This window comes from Strix aluco, chromosome 8, assembly GCF_031877795.1.
Source record: "Strix aluco isolate bStrAlu1 chromosome 8, bStrAlu1.hap1, whole genome shotgun sequence".
Taxonomy (NCBI): Eukaryota; Metazoa; Chordata; class Aves; order Strigiformes; family Strigidae; genus Strix; species Strix aluco.
In genome coordinates, this window is record NC_133938.1 from 28968286 (window position 1) to 28989517 (window position 21232).

Genomic DNA, 21232 nt, shown 5'->3' on the forward strand with positions numbered 1-21232 from the left:
AGCACCTGCTGTGGAAGTCACCTAATTCCACTGTGGGATGGACCTGATTCGTTCCCCTGGTTGAACACTTGCCTTTCTGGTCTGCACCAAGCAGCACTTCCCAGGCAGGACAGCTCTCACTGGAGCTCACTCTCTTGTGGAGTAGGAGGAGACCTTTAGCTGTCTTCACACCCTGCATAGCAGGGGACGAAGCACACTCTGGAGCTGCTTTAGTCCTGCTTTCACTTCTAGTTTGACCATAGTCCAACCTGTGTTACCAGACCAGTCTCAGATCTGCACATCTGCTGGAGGGAAAGCCACCATGTTAACTCAACAGTGTTATGAGGACCCACCTCAGAAGCATGGTGTGATCTTTCCTGCCTGGGACAGGCTTTGCTGGGAGCACCCACCCTGCCAGCCCCATGGTAGGGATGGGAGGAGAGAGCAGTGGGAAACCCACACATCCCATGCTCACCTCGATGGAAGCTCACCGCCTCCTCTGCTCATTGGGGCTGGCCATGGAGGAGCACTCATCTCCTTCACATGCAGCTGCTTTTTGGGCAAGTGTGACTGGCCTCACTGCCCAGCCCCAGGGCAGCCTGGCCACTGAAATGGGGTGCTTTGTGGTGTCCTGAGATGTGTTTATAGGGTGGCTAATTTTAGCACCTCCCATTCGCAAGGAGGGCTCCACCCGGCCCTTTGCTGAAACCACCTCTGGGCTGGAAAACAGCAGCTGTGAGACAACATCTGGCATCGCTCGGACAGGCAGAGGCAGGAAGCGAAGGAAAACAGTGTCTGTCCGAGGCTGCCGAGGGACTCCAGCTAGACAGAGAGCAGAATTTGGCCAAGACGCTGGAAAGAGTAACTCTAATCTTAAAGTTATTAAAAAAAAAAAAGGGGGGAGGGGGGGGAAAGGATGAGACATTGTAAGATGCCGGTTGCCATTTGTCATCCTTCAGCCTGCTGTGAACTCCGACCGCACCTCTCCCTGCCATGTCATGGAGATGTCAATCCCCCTGCCCCACCATCTTCATGGTTGAAGCCCTTGGGACCCCAGCATGTGGGCTGGGAGGCTGCAGGGGAGCACAGGGCAAGGTCCAGCCATCTCCTAATCCCATCTAGAAAGGGGACAATCCCTTACTTTCAACTTCATTTCAAAATCAACAGCTGTCTCTTGGATGATGTGACAACCTTGCCAGGGTTCTCCCACTCAGGGGACTCTGATCCCAGCAGCCCCACAGATACCCTCCTGCCCCACAGCACACACTAGGGGTGTGGAAGAAGGTTTGGGCACAGCATATGGTCCTTTCTAGCCCCAAAAAGTGATTGCTGACCTGCCTTCTCTCTCAGAGACTTTTTTTTTTTGGCAAGACCTGACTTCTGAATGGCCTTGGGTGCACAGTACGTATGTTAACTGCCTGTTGGTAGGAAACACAGGTACTCCTGGCTTGTGAAAGGAGCTGGGGTTTCTCCATTCCCTCTTTTCTGCTGAATTTTGTCGCTTCATGTGATTTAATCCCATTTGGTGAAGAAGCAGAAACACACAGAATAACCCATTTGAGCCACACTTGGCTGAAAGGCATAAAAAAGCGTCAAAGTAAGAGGTGTATTGGGCAGCTGAGGGACAGAAAAAGAAGATCTGGTGGGGAAGCTGTGAGAGGCAAGAAGTGTCCAGGAGCGGTGCTAAGTCTCAAATCCAGGCTGCAGTGACCCAACCAAACCACTGGGCAGCAGCTCCCACTCGTCTGGGATCTTGCTGCAGTGGCAGAAGTGGGAAGGATGAGCAGGAAAGGCCCTGCAAGCAAACCCCCAGGCATGGAGACACCCAGGGCCCTTCCACAAACAGGGCGATGTAGGCGAGGGGCAACAGTTGCCCAACACACCGCAGTGGCTTCAGAGCCAGAGCTGTGTTTTAAGACCAATAGTGACATTTCTGTGGATGACTTTTGGACTAGTCATGCAAGACCCTCTGAAAAGCTTTGCCCCAAAGCCTTCAGGTGTATGGAGTTTATAAATTAAAGTGCAGATGGGGATTATTTAGGGATAACATGTCCATTTTGTGAGGTAATTGCCAGCAAGAGAAAGCAGAAACCCTAGGGAGCACCTCTGAGCACTGCCCTGGTGCCAGGGTGCCCAGCCCTGGCCACAGGCTCCAAATTTTTCCTCTTCCTCCCAGAGTCGTACTTGCACAACTGCAGATGAAGGTCTGAGCAACTTCCTAGACAGACAGCATCGGCCAAAAACCTATTTGGCACATTTATTGAGTGTTTTCCTACAGTCAGAGCTCTATAGCTACACAGATTTTCCTCATTTTACCGATGTTTTAAGTATCTTCCCCTTTTCCACCAGCACAGAGCAGAGTGGGAGGGCACACCTATGGGCCAGCCTCTGCCTTAGACAAAGCAACAACCTCATCAAAATCTCAGGGCCAGCTCCAGCCCTCTGTTAGGCTGGAAAAGTTACACTCCCACTTCCCACAGCACTCCAACCCCTCTGCACTTCCAGCCTCCCAGTCCCACCACCTCATCCCATCCAACATCCAACACTGCTGCAGGCAGGGTTCAGGAAACGCAGGTTTTCCAGTGGGTCAGGAAACCCTCTTCTGAGTTTAGGGTCAACTTTGGGCAGGGATTTTTTTGTAAGTACCCAGAGCAGCTGGGCACAGCTTCATCTGCTTTGCAAGTCCCAATCACCTCCAAGCCATGACCAGCCTCACCTCCCCAATTAGGATCAAGAAGAAAACCCTACAGGAATAGCCAGGTTGTCTCTCTGGGACAGATGGGGAATCTGGCAGACAGCTGCAGGGATTAGCAGCACCACTTTGAAATATTCCTGGAAGCAGCAACGGGTGTTGCAGAGAAAACCAAGGGGGTGAAGGACCCCAATGGCTCCACCTGGCAGCCCCAGACCCTTCTAGGACACTGCAAAAGGGCAAGCTCAGAGCCATGTCAAAGTCTGGGGAAAGATGTGACCCAGGTACCTGTGTTACTCAAGGCTGGGAGAGGGTCTGTGCTGGGCATGGCTGGAGGAGCAGTGCTGGCAGACCTTCAGCTCCTGGCTTTCTATGACAGCCCATCCAGGTGGGTGCAAGCAGCAACCACCCATCAGAGAGCTGGACCTAGAAGGGACCAGGCATGACCCTGAGGAGGGAGGCTTCCAGGGGCATGGTGCAATTTGGGACTGGCACCTCTCCTTCAGCATCACCCCAGCTGATGGGGCTCAGGTTCCCTGAGTGAAGAAAAAAACATTCCCAGGAGAGCATCAAGGACTTGCCCCAATGCAAGTCTCTTTCAGCATTCCCAGGGCTAAAAGGTTCTCACTGGAAGGAAACCTCAATCAAGAAGCCTCATGTTCAGCCCCTGCATCCACATGTTTGTCATTAAGACTTTCCACCTGAAAATTAATCCAACACCTCTTACAGTGAGGGTAAGAGGGGCTGGATCTACTCCTCCTGATCCTAAAGAGAGGCTGTGATGAAGAGAAGCAGTGTCACTCCTTGTCAGCAAGTGGTAAGCAGGAGATAGAACTTTCCTAGAGAGATGAAGCCCAAGGGAACTAGGTATCTACTCCTGTGGGTAGGGGAGGTGGAGGGAAATGCTATATGGGTGTAATGTATGGTCAGATGTTCAGGAGATACCTGCAGAAGCCACACACTTCTGTCATAGCTTTTATAGGTTCTGCTGGGAAATCCAGGCCAAACTGGGAGCTGGAGCAACATCGGTGGTAACTGCTGGTGCATTGGTGACTGGCAGCCATCAGGTGAGAAGCCACAGTACAGCAGTGCCAGGTGGAAAGATGGACACCTGCCCAAAGGGAGCTCAGCTGAACTGGCTGCAGGTCTGGATGGACATGTGAGGCATGTTTCAACTCAGTCCAAACCAGTCTCAAAATCAACTTGGAAGCTATGCTATTTGCGAGTCTACTTCTTCTGGCAATCAAGAAATAATAAGTAAGAGGCTGGTATTATTATTATTTCAGCTTCAGAGGGGTGAATAATCAGCTTTGCAAGGAATGGAAGCTTGGCTGACTGTTGATGGCTTTGCAGAGATACCTATCTCCCCTTAACAGGGTCTCTCAGGGGGTGGGCTGCTGAAATGGCACTGCCCTGTGCACTCAGCTTGGTTAACAACCCTCACACACGCTGCCCATTGTGGGGCAAAAGCCAGATCAGCAGGGAAACAGAAGGCCAACCCAGACATACTCCAGATCCCCAACATTTGTCTCAAATCTGAATGACTCAGAGACCAAGAAAGGAAGTCACAGAAACCCACCATCCCCAGACCCCCAGCACCTCCCCCTGCCCCCCATAAGCACTCCCAGCAGAAACCTGCTCTCTGAAGCACAACTCACCAGCTCCAGCCCAGCTGAGTACCTTCCCCTGGCAAAAGCTCTTCCTCAGTATCTCCCCCACCCCTACTTTAATAGCCTGCACTAATTAGCCATCGTTAGCCTCTGAGCTCCTTCTGACCACCTCTCTTGCTTTGCAGTGGAGCGTTTTTCCTGCTGAGCCCATCTTTTTTTTGCTCCCTGCACAAGTGGTGGGACTCAAACCTTTTCCTCTCATAATTTCTGGCTTCCCCTCCTCCCATCCCTCTCTGTTGGTCACCCCCACTCCTCCAGCACCCACATAGGGATGCCCAGCCCTCTGTCTTCTCTGAATGGAGAACTGTCAATGTTAGGTTAATGGTTGGACTAGGTGATCTTCAATGTTTTTTCCAACCCAGATGATTCTGTGATTCTATGAGATACTCCTGCACTCCTCCTGCCTCACCTTCAGACCCACGTTGGTGTCTCACCAGCCCTGTGGGGTGTAGGGAGCTGGGGGAAAAGCCATGGGGGCGTCTCACCTCTTCCCAAAAAACATCTCGTTTAGAAGTCTTTGTGGATGCTTCTTCCTGCCTTACGCTCCTGCTGAACTCCTCTGCAGCTGCCTAGGTTGACAGAAGGATCCTGTGGTTCAGGCAGGCTCTGGACACAGTGTCTGTCTCTGCCTGGCTCACTGGCTGACTTGCACAGCGCATGCAGCAGAGGGGTCCCATCTCTGCTGTGCTCCCCCGATGGGCTGCACGGCGTCCCCAGGATAAGCCTGTTGGGCAGGCAGCCCTGCGCCCTGCTTCGCTAGCCCCAGTCCCCCTGTCCCCCCCGCCAAGGCTCTGATGTGTTCCCAGCCCCAGCCAATGCTGTAGGACACCTCAGGGCAGCAACATCCAACACATATGTGGCAGCTTATAGAAAGGATTAGGGAGTCTTTTCCCCCTTTTATTGAAAATGATCATTTCTATTCTAGTGCAAACACTGTACATTTTACATCACAAAGCAAGAGATAATTTACAGGGTACACTTTGATCTTAGAATCCCTCCTGTGGCTTCACGCATCAAGCTCCACCAGCCTCATCAATCATCCATCCCTGTTATGCTCAAAAATCCCACTTAGAGGGAATCAGCCACCTATTTCTGCGTTGAGAAAGGGGGGGGGGGGGCTGAGAAAACAGCATTCATACCGTGTGGGCGAGAGGAATGTGCCTCAAGACCATTTTCTCCCCTGAAGGGTACCCAAACTTAGTGATAACCAGGGTAACCATGGCAACTTCCTAGAGCTGTGACCGAAAGTCTACTGAAACCCTAGAGAACTCCATGCTTTCAGGATAAGGCCCTTAATTTGCACATATATTTACATGGTTCAATAAAATACAGATTAAACATACACAATAATAAAATTCCGCTTTGGCTTGATAGACAGACACTGCATGTTGGCCGAGGTCATCAGCAATTAAGAAACAAACAACAAAACCCGTCCATTCATCCGGCTGGACTCTGTTTAGCAAATCCATGTAAACAAAGCAATATTGTCTCGGATGCTCTAGTTTACATCTTGATGTCGCTCAGCTCAAAGGTGATGTAAAGGTCTCATCTTGACTGACAACAGCCCAGTCAGCTGTGATGGCATCCCCAACCAAGCAGCCCAACCCAAGGCAAGACCCAACTAAAACTGGAAGTGCAAAAGCTTACACAACCTTCCTGCAGGAGCAGACCCATGCAAGTCAATTCAATTCCTTGCACAAATAAAAATGAGGAGGGTGAACGAGGGTTTGCAGAGGCGTTTCTGTAAGCCCCACCATGTAAACATGAAAGCGTTGGGGTAGGTGGTTAACAGGGTACCAGGACCTTCATGCTCTCTGAACTATCTCCTTGCTAACTTCAGATATGGGTGCCTGCACACAGACACCAAAGAAAGCTGCTCAAGGTGATTTTTCTACTGCAGAAAAGATGAGCAAAGACTAAGGGAAAGCCACGGGCCACCAAGATGCTGAAGGAAACAGCTGAAACCTCTAGGATGGACACTTGGGCAGCCTCAAGCCACCACAGGGCAGTTCATTCAGGCTGCTGTCACTGCTGGAATGCTGGTGGATCACGGAGGAAGGCAGCAAGGCAAGGAGAGGGGAGAGCACCAGGCAAAGGCACTCAACGACCGGTTCAGCCTCTGAGTAACGTTACATTGCATGGGGTCCTTTTTCTTTCTGATCGTGCAGGACATGTTCTTCGATAGTTTCTCTTGTTTGTGTAGGCACAGGAACCAAGAGGGAGTTTCTAAGTGAAGCCTGAGATATCCAACATGATCACTTGGCTCTAGGAGCTGGAACCACACTACTCATGATAGAAATATTTTGGTTTAGAGATGTTAGCTTCTCCAGACTACAGAAAGAAAGGCCAAAAAAGGAGATCAAACAGAACATTATGGATTTCTTAAAACTCAGTGCTTGTCCACCCTCGCCTTCCTCTGCTGGTGTTCTGTCTGCAAGTATAATCTGTGACTTTTAAGCTTTTTGTCCTGATCACAATTAGATTCCTTCTTTTTTTTTTCCTCAAAAATATCCATACAGGGAGAAAAAAAAAAAATCCAGCAGCAACACACACAGTCACAAGCACAACTCACACCAGTTTTGATTGGGGCTTTTTCCCCGGTGTTAGATCAAATACTTTGGCTGGATTTCCATTCATCCTCTGCCAGTTTAACTTCCACCTTCACTTTAAAGAGATTTATTTCTCATTTCCTGCAACATGTTGTTTTAGACTATCAAAGCCCACTGTCTACATACGCCCAAGTGTGTCTGCAGCAAAGACCAAGATGGAGACCTAAGCCACTCTACCAGAAGTATCCCTCACGACTGAGCTGCTTTCGCCTTCCCTTATGGTCCAGCCTGGGCTATGGAGTAGCTCTGCTACCTTCAGCAGGACTGTTCCATGGCAAAGTCCCACTCAGTTTGGGCAGGTCTCCTGCACGAGCACTGTTTGCCATAAATAAGCCCCCTCCTTGTCCCAAATTTGAACGAGGCAGGCATCATCAGCAACATGAAAGATCCTAATTAGGATGCTTGCATGGAGGAAACCCCTTTTGGGTTGCATCTCCTCTACTCTTCATGAAGAGAAGGAAATTAGGTCCTAATTAGCTCTGCAGACTCCAGAGAAGGGAGAACAGCAGGCAGGGAGAGCAAAGGAGTGGCTAAGGCTATGGGACAAAACTGGGCAGCGTTATGGGAACTGGAGTGAGATACGGTCTTCATGTGGGATGCTCCTTGCGGAGACATTACCCGTTCTCAGAGGGGCTGGCAGAGACTTTCCATGGGGATGCCCTTGATGTCCAAGAGCCACATGAACATATCTGACTGGAGAGGAGATCCTTGTCTTATTCAATCAAGTTGCAAATGCCCACAGGGAAAATCTGCAAAGGAGTGTGGCTCCCTTCAGCTCCACTTCTTTGGGGTTTCTCATGGGAAGACATGAGCTGGCCATTGCAAGTGCTCCCGAGGCTACGGGGAAGAGCCCTGACAAGGGTGAGAGAGGCTGTGGCTGGAATTTCAATGCATGGCTCCAGGAACCTGGATGCAGCACAAACATCCCAAACATTTTCAATGAATTTTATTTTGTTTAATAAAAAAACACCAACCAAGCTTGCATGTATATCTTATATATATAAATATATACAGTATATATAAAACAAATGCATCTGGACAACGCCTTTCCCTGTGGCGCAAACTGTAAGGCATAGAAAGGAGTGTCCTAACGGTCCTATTCCTGGCACTACAGAGCGATCCCCCCACTACGACCCCCTGGGCTCACACACCCACGTTAGCTTTCCTCTCTTCTTTGGCTTTTCAAGGCAGCAGTGCCGGGAATACTCAAGAAAGCAATGAAGCGTTGCGAAGCCCAAGGAGGTCCTCCTCACATCTCAGACTGGTCCAGGCAACCCGGGCAGGACGATCCCATCTCCTTGCACTAAGGGGCTTCTCGCAGACTGATGGTGACGGCGCTGCCTCTGTGGCACAAGGGACTGGAGGCACGAAGGGTCAGGTGGATACAACAGAAAGCGGTGACCAAACAACTTCTAGGGTGAGCTGGGGCAGGGGGAAGAGGAGCAAGCTTTGCATCTCAGCATGATGGTGAGTGGGACGCGTCCACGGGCTGAGATCGGCAGAGGTTTCTTTTTGCAGTCCCATACAAAAATGGAAACCAACAAGGGTGAGACTGTCCTTTACTGAAGAAGCTCGTAGTATATTGAGCAGAAGCAATAAACCTGACAATAACAAGAAAAAAAAATGGTGGCATTATCCCAAAAGGAAGGAGGAACCTTGTCACTCATGAGCGGTTCAGTTTGCTCCCAGTTTGGTCCCCATGTTCAATTCTGGGTTAGGGTTGGCTTTTTTTCTTCTTTTTTAATTTTTTTTTTGTGTTTTTTTTGGTTTGTGTTTTTTTTTGGTTTTTTTGGTTTTTTTCTTTCAGCACAAACAAGTTGCGAAGCAGGACGGGTGCTGTTGTATTTCTTCCTTCTGCAAGGCAGCTGCCTCCAGTCGTTAATTGACTGTGGGCACTTGATTCCTCTGTAAACTATATTCCTTTGCCTTCAGTCTCAGGTTGGCAATACTGTTGGCCATATTCATGCCCTGCGCCGGGCTGGCGTTGGTACATGTGGTGGAGTAGGTGGCCATGGCACTGTGGGATGGAAAGAGAGAACCATCACGTCAGACACGGTCTTCACACCATACAGAGAGCAGATCTGCATCGCAGCGAGGTTAAACCCTGGGGTTTTCATACCTGTGGGATGTATTTCTTATGTAAGCAGGGAATTATAACTGCTTTTTATTCAACACCCCTGCAAATCTTTCTGCTGCAGTTCACTTACCCAGGGATAGCCAACACCAAAGCTGGTTGAATTCAACAGGAAAATTTCCATTTCCTATTTTCTAACCCAAAAGGTTTACAATGAGGTCAGGGTGCCCAGCCTGCCAGTTAGACTATTGTCCTTAAAAGTATTCCCACTGGAAGCAATGTCTTTTTGATGAGAGCAATTTCTGGTTTTATTGCTTGTGAAATCACGTCACTTCTGAAACACATGTTACATTAAAGAAACACTCTGGGAAAAACCCATTTCAACAATTGTGATGCTTTTTGGTTTCAGCCTTTTGGAATGAAAATTTCCACATTTTTTCCCTCAAAACTTCAGCTGATCATAAAGAGCATGCCTTAAAGGCTAAGGGGAAAAAAACCCCAAAACATCCTTTCTCCCTTCAAATCATGACTTTATTCATGAAAAATGTTACTTTTAACAGCGGAGGCTGAGCAAAGATCTCTGAGTCCTTTCTTACCCTACCAAAATTTGCAAATCTGCTTTCCAGACCACTAGAAAACTTTAACTCACATGTTCCTGTTTCTGTGAAAAGCAATCCCTCTGCCCCAAAAAACAGCAAACTGTCTGACCTGTTGCATTTTCTATACATGGGTCCACAGATCAAAACCAGTTGAAAACCACCAAGTGAACTAGAGATGCCCATTTAACACGGCCAGCATGTTCAGGAGGAAACCACAAATGCTCTCCGGGAGTCAAGCTCAGATTTGGTGCTGACCCTTCCCATCTGCCTGACTGGGTGGCTCACGTCTGGGAAATGCTCTCCTCCATCCACAGCCCAGGAAAGAAGATAGCTTGCTTTTTTCCTTTTCTCTTTAAAAAAAAATTTCTTCCAGTGCTGACCTCCATGACTGGAAGAGCCTTTGCAACAGCAAATGTCCCTTGAAGGAAGTGGGCATTTGCTGTGCCAACAGATCAGACCGTGGGCATGTGTGCTCACCCCTAAGCACTGGTGGTATCTCTGACTTCATAGGGCAGAGCTGACCTGCCAGGAGTTTAAATGCAATCCTCAGTCTCCATGAGATTCAGATCAGGTAATACTAGTAGGTCCCATCCCAGGTCAAATGACTCCTATTTCTCCCTTTAAAATCAGGGAAAAGACCTTCTTTGGGGAGGAACTGTCATTTTTGCATCAGGACCAGTGGAAACACAACAGCTTACACACACTGAAAGGACAGGTAAGAACTGTGGATGTAAAGCTGCTTACACCCACCCAGGGAAAAGCACGGAAAACTCTCCCCAGGAGAGCAAACATTCAGAACACTTTGAGAGTCTCTAACAGCTACTGCAAGGACATGGAGGATGGACATTAAAATACACACATCAAAATACAGGCTTGACTCTGCTCAACTTGGGGTGCATCGTCTGCACTTCGCTGGGGTCCAGGACACGATGGATCAGCACGCCTGGAGCCTTCCCCAGCCAGCTGTGCACCCCGTCAGTTCTCGCTCCATGGCTGGGTTGGTTACTTTACCAGGTCAGTAGCAATGTGAGAAGCCCGAGTGCTGCCTGCAGAGGCACTGCAAAGCTTCACAAGCTGTATAGCTGGTGGCTACTTAAGCACCCATTCCCACCCACTTCCACAAGGTGCATCTTCCCCATGTTTTTGTGCTGGAAGAAACTAGAAGAGCCTCAAGGATACTCTAGATTAGATAAAATAGGAATTTTCGGTCTCGGGTGTAAACTGTCCCATTCAAAACCAGACTACTGCCCAAGTCTGATCTAAAACTCCAGGGAGCCTCCTGCTCTCAGCTCCCCAGAGGTGTGGGGAAAATTACTGTTGCCCAGTGAAATCTCTGCTGAACCCAAACTCTCCAGAAATGCTCTCTTTTAGCAAGTTATTCCCCAAGGAGCAATGTGCAAGAAGGCTATCTCCAAACACTGGTATAGCTTGAGGGTTGCTCCAGAGACTCTCCAGGGTCTAATTAAGGGTTGAAGTCACCCTGCTGCCCACACCCTCCGCCCCATTCAGGCACAGAAAGTCTCCTTCCTCTACTCAGCTGCCTGCTTTCATGAAACACAGAGGAACATCATGCTTCTGAGACCTAAAATCCTCCCTTCAGATATGGTTTTCAATGGCCCGTGGAGTCAAAGGTTGTTGGAGTGGGAAGTGCAGGCTGACGGCACGACTGCTAGTCTTGTTTTCTTAGGAACCTATGCTAAAAAATGTCTAACAAAAACATTTCAACTTCAAAAAAATAATAGTATCTACTTGGCTATCTACATGACAGAGATCTGCAAATAGCTTTGGTTGACCTGTGGCTGAATGTATTTGGAGAATAAACACACTGATTGAAAACTTTCCCCAGATCTAAGAGTAAAAACAGCACCGGCCACAGAGCTCTCAGCCCTGCTCTCAGCCCTTTCCCGGACTAGCTGTTGATCAGGGGCTGGTACGGCAGTGCCGGGAGATGGGGAGGGGGCAGAGGGCCATGCAAACACTCTGCATGTCTGTTTTTCACCAAGTGTCCAATACTTTAATAACCGTACTCAGTTCAAAGCTTTAACGAGGCTGTGACAACCTGGCCCAGCTGCCCACTAAGATGAATGCAATTGCTAAGAGATGACCAGTAGGATTAGAAAGCCTGGGCAACATAAAGTGTCTGAGGGTCCTGACCACCCCACATTGTGGAAACCAGCTGCTCTGCTCCTCTGCCAATGCCTCCTACCCCTCTGCAGGGCAGTGTGAGGGTGACAGTCCATCCTGGTTTGGCATGTCAGCCAGTGGGGATGGCTGTAAGCTGCAAATGTCTTTGCTGAAACATCTTGGCTTAAGACAAGGGGAAGATATCAAGACAGTGAGGATACCTCTTCGCACTGTGGAGAGGCACAGCCACGTCTGGACCTTAGGGGGAGTAAAAACATCCCTAAGGCTTTCCCTTCTCCTTTGGTCTCCTCGTTCACACATCCCAGATGCCTTGGGCTTCTTGTTGCCCAGTGGCCCCAGACAGCCCTTCCCAGTGCGCCCCTGGAAGTTACCTTTGCAGGGTCTTCTCCTAGAAGCCGTTATGAAGCCCCTCGTGTAAACAACATCTTGGGAGGGATGATCTATTTTTAAAAGTGTGAGAGGTAGAAATAAGCCACGAGTGTTCAGTAGGGATCTGGTACTGTGACCAGAGCAGTCTCAGTGAGGTGGGGAAGGACCTGAACTCACCACCCAGACTTCTCCCTGGGATGCTACACCAAGGAGCACTTCACAGAGAGAAAGCCTCAACCCCAGAAGAGGGATTTTGCCAGACAGCAGTCCTCAGATAAAATCCAAAGGATAAGGGCCATCTCTAAGACCAAACTGGTGGTCATCAAGAGCATGGAGTGGGTGAACCTAAGACTTGTTCTTCTGGAGCTACAGGGTGGATGAGGAGGACCCCATGGCACTGAAGCAACAATGAGGAAGGCCATGTGGTTGCAGACCTAATTGTGCAATGTTTGAGGTGCAAGAAGGGGGTCAAAGTGACTGAGGAAGACAGGTCCTGGGCATGGTGTGGCTCCTGGAAGCCAGTGGGAAGCTGGCTGTGACCAAGCCAGATGAACAGGAGGAAATCCAGCCAAAGGCTCCAAGGTCCTGACCAACAATGAAGCCACTGTACTAAAAAATACCCACCAACCTCATTTTTAACTGCCTACAAGCCAGCTGGCTCCCCACAAACCAACATATCCTGTGGATCTTGCATCCACACTCAGTTCCTGCTGGGATGTGGATGGCATGGAGGAGGACAGGGAGGCCTGTGACATGCATGGACATCCCAGATTCTTTGAGCAAACTGGGGTTGCCACATCTGCACTTCTTTCCTGCCACCCCTTAAGCAGTGCTGGCCACAGGAGATGGACACTGAACACCAGAAACACCTGGTCCTTACTGTGGGCAAAACAACAGCAACTCTAGCAACTAGAAAGAAAGTGCTCACCAGTTCAGTGCTGACCACTGAGGGGAGGATTGGGAGCAACATGCATGGAGGGAGTTCCCAGCCCTTCCTTGCATCCCAACCAGTGACTGCCGTGCGACAGCCACAGAACTCCCTCTTCTGGCCACTGTGTAGTGGCTGAGCGTCCCCAGTGCTCTGCCATCACCTCTCCCCTGGATCTGTGTCCCATGGAAAGGTTTCTTCCTTGCTTTAAACTGGATACACCAGGGAAACAAGTGCAATCCCTTTTGTTCCCATGTATTTCTACCTGATCCTCTTTCGAAACTTCCCGAATTGCAGAGACCACCAAAAAAAAAGAAGCCTCAACCTCAACCTGTTTCTGCAGACAGCTGTCAGAAAGCCACAATGATGCTGAACCAAGCCCACCTTGCAAGTCTGGCAGTGAGATGGCGTGGGATGGGAACAGGTAAGGGAAAACCAGTTGGGTGGTCAAACTGCTGTATCTTCCAGTTGTCCCATTCAACTATAAACAGCCCATCAGAGCTGTCTGAGGGCCACTCTCAGGCTGCACTATACTATGCCAGAGACTGGTGAGCCCCAGAGGGGTTATTCACTCACCTGTAAGGCGAGGCGGTACCCCAGGAGAGATAGTCGGTGGGTCTCGGAGCTGGGCGAGGTACTATGGGCTGCTCCACTGCGGTCACGTCCCCTGAGTAGGATTTGAGCAGAGAGGCATTCTTGCTGGCCAGCATCGCCCTCTCGTTCCGGCGAAACTTGGCTCTCCGGTTCTGGAACCACACCTAGGATGGGAAGTGCACAGACCCACCAACCATCACAACCAGCTCTGCTGCCACTCTCACCCTTTCACCACATCACCTCTGCCCCGCTGGGCAAGTCAGGACTCTAAAAGCAGGCTGGTTCAGCATGCCTGTTACTGGAAACTCTAATGACCAGACAATCCTTATGTCTGCCCTGATAAAGGCCCTGTGTGAGGAACTGGCTCAGTGAGGTCCTGGTGGGACCAGGTCTGTCCTGTGCTGTAGGCAGCAAGGCCTGGGAATGCTGTACAACACATCATATTCCATGGTCTGCTTTGACCTTCAGAAGGTGCAGGCTTGCAAGCTAAGAGCTGAGCAGCTCAAGATAATGTGAGCAGCCTGAGCACACAACATCTGACATCTTGGCCTTGAATGAGCCATCTGACCACAACACATCTGACTGAGCAGGTGGTAAGTATGGTGGCAGATCAGGCCTGGCAGTCCTCCTCAAGGCACGGCATGCTTGGGACTGCAATACAGCATGACCCAGGAGCTTGGTGACTCCAGTGTGCCACGAAGACCTTGAGGATTTCTGCTGCTGTACTGGAATGGCCTGATGACCCCCACCAGGTGAGGTGTGTCTGGATACAAGCTGCAGTGATTACCTGAACTCTGGCTTCAGTGAGGTTGACTCTGCGTGCAAGGTCTTCCCGTACAAAGGCATCAGGGTAGTGTGTCCTCTCAAAGACCCTCTCTAATGCCTGGAGCTGGCTGCTGTTGAAGGTAGTCCTGTTCCTTCTCTGCTTTCTTTTCTTCTTCTCTTCTGAGTTCAGCTGATCATCTAGGAGAGACAAACGGAGACGTGAAAGGCTAGAAAGCTAAGAGCCCACAGCAGTGGGGTGAATAACCTCAACAGTTTCAAGGTGGAAAGGATTTAGGAAGGGGCTTGCACAATTTCAACACCACACCTTAACCACACCGTGTTAGTTCCCATGTAAAAAGAAGGTGGAAAGCGCATTGACCCCAAGCATTTATTTCCCAGCTCAACTGCGTAAGGCTTGTACCAGCTCTCTCGAGCTACCCCATGATTCAGCTTCCTTATCTCTAAAAAGAAGCAAAAAAGTCCAAAACGCATCTCCCCATTCCTGACAATCCTAGAAACCTTTTCAGACCATAAAGAATCATGAACCCCTGTTATCTTGGCTTCAGATTTCCAAGGACTGCCCTTACTGGGACATAACAGAGCCCTCTGGGGTGAGCACAAATCCTGCACCAGCTTTTACTGACTGTGAGAAGGTGTGCCCACTCCTCTGAGTAAGGAAAGCGCAAGGAAACGGCTATTACTCCGAGCTTGGCTACAGCCAAGGTAATGCCGTTCTCTGTATGTAGCTCCATTTGGCTTAAATGAGGACTGCACTTTCTTATCCTCCCCACATCCAGACCGAGAGGTGTCAATTTGGGCAGAAATGGGGAGCTGCAAACAAAGAGGTGTCAGACAGTGGAAATGAAGCATGACTGATACTGGCCTGAACAAGAAACAAGCACAAAAACCAGTTTCACTTGTACACTTGCAAGCCAAGGACATGGAAACAGTCAGACAGACATGGATAGCATTGCAATTGGGAAGCAAAAACCCAGTAAGAGAGAGACTGATCATAAGCACATCGGATACCGCTGACTGAAGAACAGTTGTACACTCTCCAGCACCCCTCATTGCCTTGCCCAGGCCAGTAAGGCAGGAAGCAACAAACTGTGCGTCCCATAAGAGCACATATTGTTTTGTGCCTGGTTTGTATTTACCCCAGCAATAAATCAGTACATCCATACATCTGGAGTCACACTTATCACTATTGCCTGTGCCTACGGTCACTGGAGCAACATCAGTGCTGAGATAACTGTGAATATCTGCTCTGCACCATCTCTCCTTTTTCCAGCGCTGTTGCACACGCCAGTGTAGCAGCAGGATGGAGCTATCAGCGCACGGGTCCTCGCAAGTACTGGCAAGTGGTGAGCGACAGCTCCAGGGGTTTGAATGTTCTTCATTAGGACAAGTTGGAGGCTATGACACTGCTTTTGCTTCTACCCTACCTGTACCGAAGCATGTTCACTCATCACACCAGTCACAGCACAGCAAACACATCAGTTAACAGTGGGAAGCCACACCGAAGGAAGTGGAGAGCAAGGCACCAGCCGGCAGGAGCGGGAGCCTACTGCTGCTGTAAAACAGCCCCGTGCAGGCTGCAGGACTGGTTTGCCATCGCCTTGCACTCGTCCCTCTTCAAGTGCTCCAGTACGTGGGGGGGTCTCACCAAAACCATCAAGGCTTCTCACGCTCCTGCAGCTCCATTCTTCAAGGCTCCCAAGCATGCTGGGCAGAGCCCCAGGTGGGCAATGTCAGCATGGTCCCACTGTCTTAAGTGGAAGAACAGCAGTTACACCTGGGAGGATCTGAGCCAATATACATGTCAGCGTGCATTAAAATATATTGATCATTGTATGTATAAAAATGCATGTGCTAGTGAATTATATTTCACTTTCAGTTAATCACTGCGCACCTTGGCCCAGATGACAGTCTCACTACTGAGAGTCCAAGGGCTTGACCTGCTATATACAGTTGCAGAATATCCCCTCGACAGTCATTCCTCTTGCCATATACAAATATGACAGCTCCCCTCATCCTCCTGTTCTCAAGGGGGTATGTAAGGCACAGGGAGAAGCTGACAAAGAAATCAAAGTCTACGGTTGTTGTCCTCACCACCTGTTTGTGTTGCTTTTCACAGCCCATCTGGTAACAGTTACTGCACCTGAACGCCTTTGGAGCAAGGCCCATCCATTTGGGAACAAAAGGACATTCCTCTTAAATTAAACCAGGTTTTTCAAATTCCTGCAGGTTTACAGCTCCTCTGTCCCCAATCCTTCTCCAACAGCCTGAGAATCCCCAGCAGACCCCTTTCCAGCCTGGGGATTCCTGGGCACAAAAACACGCCCTTGGTTTTCTTGTATCCAAGAGGAAATGTTTGGAGACTGGTTTTTAACAGGCATGTTGAATCATAAAGCTAAGCTGGGAAGGGACTGGCAGAGGCAGGAACGTGCAAGAAAAACAAATGTATGTAGGAATCCCGGGGCATTAAAACAAGACTACAGGTGAATCTACCTTGCTCAGGTGGTGGGAAGCGAAGCGGTGAAGCAGAGGGATGGGATTTAACCGCTGCTTGTGCAGAACACCATGCACACATTTCCACTTGCTGGGGGGGTTAGCAGTGTCACAGAGTCTGTCCCTTACAAAGAAGCAGAAAACTCCTGCATGCCTCTCTCCTGACTGATCATCAAAGCCTTTACAAAAAAGGTCAGCGATTTCCCCCTGGCTCTACTGGCAAGCTTCAATGTAGTTGTGCTGCTGTGCACCACACAACACAGCAAACAGCAGAGAACAACCCTCAGGGCACAACCGTCCCTCTGAATGGCAGAAAACACTGCAAGACCAGCTGCTGTAGAAGCCAATGTCAACATGGGTATCTGGCCTCCTTCTGAGTTATCCATTTGATGCCATTTTCTAAACTAAACCCTGCCTACGTGGACTGGATAAACAAATCAATAAAAGCCTTTGGGACCCCTTGGGAATCCCCTCCAGGCCTTTGAAGTGTCAGTTGCTGCCCAGAAGATGACACCCGTCTCAAGGGAGCACAAGCCCCAGGCTGTCTGGCCATTGCTCAGATCCTGCGTGACAGTTACACATGAGGAAGGGTGAGCACATTGCTCTGGGGAGCGAGAAGAAGGGCCAAAGCCTGTAAAACGCTGGAGAACAAGAATCCCTCCTGCCAAGCACGTTAACACAATTTGCCTGGTTTCCTCCCGGCATAAAGTGAGACACCGGTGATTCACAGCTCACCTCGTAATTACTGGACCCAAAAATAGCAGGGCCAAGAAACGGAAAGTTGCAGGCACTGGCCGTACTGCAGTGACTCACGGTCAGGTCACCGTTGGCTAACGCACCTCCAGCATCGGCTGGCACGAAGCAGGGACATGAGTCACCCCCTTTTTCCAGGACGTAGCTGGACGGGGGTGGCTCAACAGTGAAGCACAACCTGTGACAGGGCAGTCAGGGTTTTGAGATCTCCTTTCACTGCACCTCTGAAACAGCACAACACAGCTAGATCCAAATGTCTACAGGAGTTACTTAGGCAGCAGGAAAAAAAAATAGTAATAGCCATATTAGCCCAGAGTGCCGCTGGGTTGATCATGCCTTGCGTTTTGCCATGCAGACATGCCATATGTTGATTACAAACTGCTAATGAGGGATTGCAGACACCTAAACCCCAGGTGTCTGCAAATGTCACCTTGCTCACAGCAGTCACTGGCCGCCTTCAACATGTCAGCCGGGTATTTTCTTTCTTTTTCCTGCCATTATTTCTTTATCAGGAAACAACACTGAACACTGAAAAATGGTATTCCTAAACAGTGTTGACAGCACTAGTGACTGGAGTCAGCAGAAACGGAGAGAAGAGGAAAACAGCGCTAAAGCTTTTTAGATGGGTCAGAAGTCTGTCATCAACATTCTTTTAATCAGAAATATTTTATTACAAGCAGCGTTCTCAAAAGCTGATCTGCTTGCAAATGCATCCCCCAGAGAGATCGAAAAGCACGTTCTACTCTCAGGAACCCAATGCTGGAAAACCTGGGAATTCAATTTCCAAATCCCAACCCTTCACGTTGGGCTGGGGGATTTTGTTTCCTGTTTCCACGTTTGTGTTTTCCTATGTTATTTCTACATTCACCCATGACACGCAAATCCTGGTGTCATACACAAACGCACTTCTAGGATGCACCAAAGTATTTTTAATTGCTCCTAAATGATACAGTATGAGACGTCCTATTCTTTTTTCTCTTGCTCATCACATGTCCTCTTGCAGTGAGGCAGATCCACACTTGAAGACACTGATCTATGCTCTGTATCGCACAGCGGCTGTCCTAGTGTCTGTGACTATCACTGGGGCATCATGTGGGGATGCCACATTGAAAATACAACACATTATAAAGCAAAACAGAGTTGAGAACTAAATGCCTACACATAAGTTACAAGATCAGTATTTTTTCCAGCAATACTTGCAACCACAACATATTTTGGATTTCCAGTTTGCAGGAATGCTTGTACATACTTGCTTTCATTCCAGGTCAGAACAAAAACTGATTTGCAGATGGGATTTACATTGTGTGGGCAGTTTTGAAAAGTTTTGACCAGTTCTATTAAGTCCAGAACCAGCTATTATAGCACATTAATTGGATCCGAATTAAAAGTAAACAATTGGATTTAATTAAGTGAGGGACAGAGTCATTTAGCCACAATATGATACACGGTAAGGCAGGAAAGATTTGTCACATCAGTTATATAAACTGAGAAAGGATTCCAGGAAGAAAATAAGGAATCACACTATAATTGCAGCCTTTAAAATAAGAAGTTACCGCTAAAGTTTGCACAGAGATTAAATAAAAAACTGAGACAAATTATTTCACAAGGAAAAAAATAATCTAGACACTAAAAGCCTACCAACTAAAAAATCTTTCAAAAAAAAAAATAAAAATCCTGCAAGCCAAAAAAGTGAAAGTTTTATTCAGAGTGGTGGAGAAAGAAAGGAAAAAGGAGAATAGAAGGGAGCGGAACAGTTTTTTTATTGGGTTTAAAGTTAAATTTTAAGAAGCTTGAGTAGAAATATTTCCGCCGGTCGCCCCTCGCTTCGGGCAGACTCCTCTCCCCAACATCAGCTGTCCAGACAGTTACAGCCCTTTGTAGGCCCGTGTTCCAGTTTTATTTGCACTCTGCTTTGCTTTCCATTCAAAATATAGCAAGACTTCGGGTGCAGGGCAGCTTTGTCAACTTGCATCATAAAAACCAAAAACCCAAACTGAAAAGATTTAATCAAAGCTAAAACAAGGTGCCAGGAAGGGGAGTGGGAAGCAAGGACAGGGACATAGAAATCCACCCAATGACAAAGCCCTGCCCTGACCGATTTGAGACAGGTCTTAAGTGATTTTACACTCATGCAGATGCCGAAGCCAAGCCAGCACACCGCAGAGTGGGGCTGCCTGTGGGCAGGGGGTCCCACAAACACGAGATCGCACCCCATCTCAAAGAGCCAGCAGGCACCACCAGCGCTCGGCGCCGAGCCCAGGCAGAGCAACGCTCACCCAAAATGAGACGACCTCAACCTGAAACGCCACTTCCCAGCCTGAAAACATCACTTTGGCAGAAAACAGGGAAAAGCCTTGCACCTCTATTTTCCCTCGGGTTGTTTTGTGTGTCTTTGACCAGGTTGGACGGCCAGGTCCATCGCTGGTTTTGCAGCTTCCCTTCCCAAGCAATGCCTGGAAGGACCCTGCTCCTCCTGGCCCAGCAGCATCCATCGTCTTTACCAGATGTGAGCAGGGACAGAAGAGGGGCAAGGGGACCCGCACGGGTAAGATTTCATGCTCAGAGCTGCCTGAACTATCTTTCTAAAAGCTCCCAGGAGAGAATGAACTCGAGTTTATATGTATTTCCATGCATGAAATGTATTTTCAAATGGAAATAAGGTTTAACTTCAGGGTACACAAATACTACACAGAGAAGTTATTAATTATGTTACACCAGACATCACAAATGTAGGCAATACGGAACAAAGACGACACTTAAAAGAAAACTTAAATATGTTAAGGTAGGAGATGCCTATTAAGTCATGTACTGAAGCTAGCCCTGATAAGCAACTATACCTAGCCCAGCTGTACAACCACAATAACAGCAGGTTTCTATCTGTGGTTACAGGTCAGACTATGGAGATTTTCAAACTATCATTTTTCTCCCATTACACAACACTGGCTGAGCTTTTTTCTAACCTTCACTGCTTATTTGTTTGTTTTTTCTGCACCATCTGTGCACAAGACCTCAAGTTATTTCAATTAGACAGAAAATTCAAGTATCTGAAGTTCCACTCTTGTTAAGATCACCAGGAACACAGAAAAAAAACCAAAGAAACAGATGCTATATTTCTTTTAAAAGCCTTTGCTTTTGATTATCTCGTAAATTAAGCATGTTCAAATTTTGCACATAAAAAATAAGTTATTTTGTGCATGAGCATGGAACTTCAGAAAGGCAATACTGAATTTTTCATACAAAACCTGAGTTTTAATACTAAATGGAAAAGTGCATTTTCAGAGTTACCCGTACAGCTACGGCAGTTTCTCCCCGAAGTGTCTGCAATGTGGAACCTATCAGGATAATTTTTAGCTGACCACATACAAACAATTACATATCATTACAGAGCTGTGAATAGCTTTTGCATGGATAGCGTGCCTATGGTCTCCCGTTGCACTCGGCTCTGCCTGCCAGACTAGGGGAACTCACTGAGGTCCTGTACAACCACAGCTCCACCAGTGCCGATGGTGAAACCCACTGTCCTCCACCAGGACAGGCGCTCGAA

At 48.5% G+C, this 21232-nt stretch overlaps 1 protein-coding gene across 2 annotated transcripts in view; it reads right to left on the bottom strand.

Annotated features, from left to right (window-relative positions):
- Positions 1-7692: 7692 nt before the first annotated feature.
- The window catches only part of PRRX1 (paired related homeobox 1), a 40451-nt gene continuing 26911 nt past the window's right edge, over positions 7693-21232 (bottom strand). The window contains exons 2-5 of one of the 2 annotated variants that reach the window (XM_074831676.1): positions 14447-14622; positions 13642-13823; positions 12140-12208; positions 8834-8967 (exon numbers count right to left, since the gene is read on the bottom strand). In XM_074831676.1, coding sequence (XP_074687777.1) covers positions 12157-12208; positions 13642-13823; positions 14447-14622 — 410 coding nt within the window. In that variant the 3' untranslated portion in view covers positions 8834-8967; positions 12140-12156. Of the gene's footprint in view, positions 8968-12139; positions 12209-13641; positions 13824-14446; positions 14623-21232 lie in introns of both variants that reach the window. The other variant, XM_074831675.1, reaches the window with a different exon arrangement.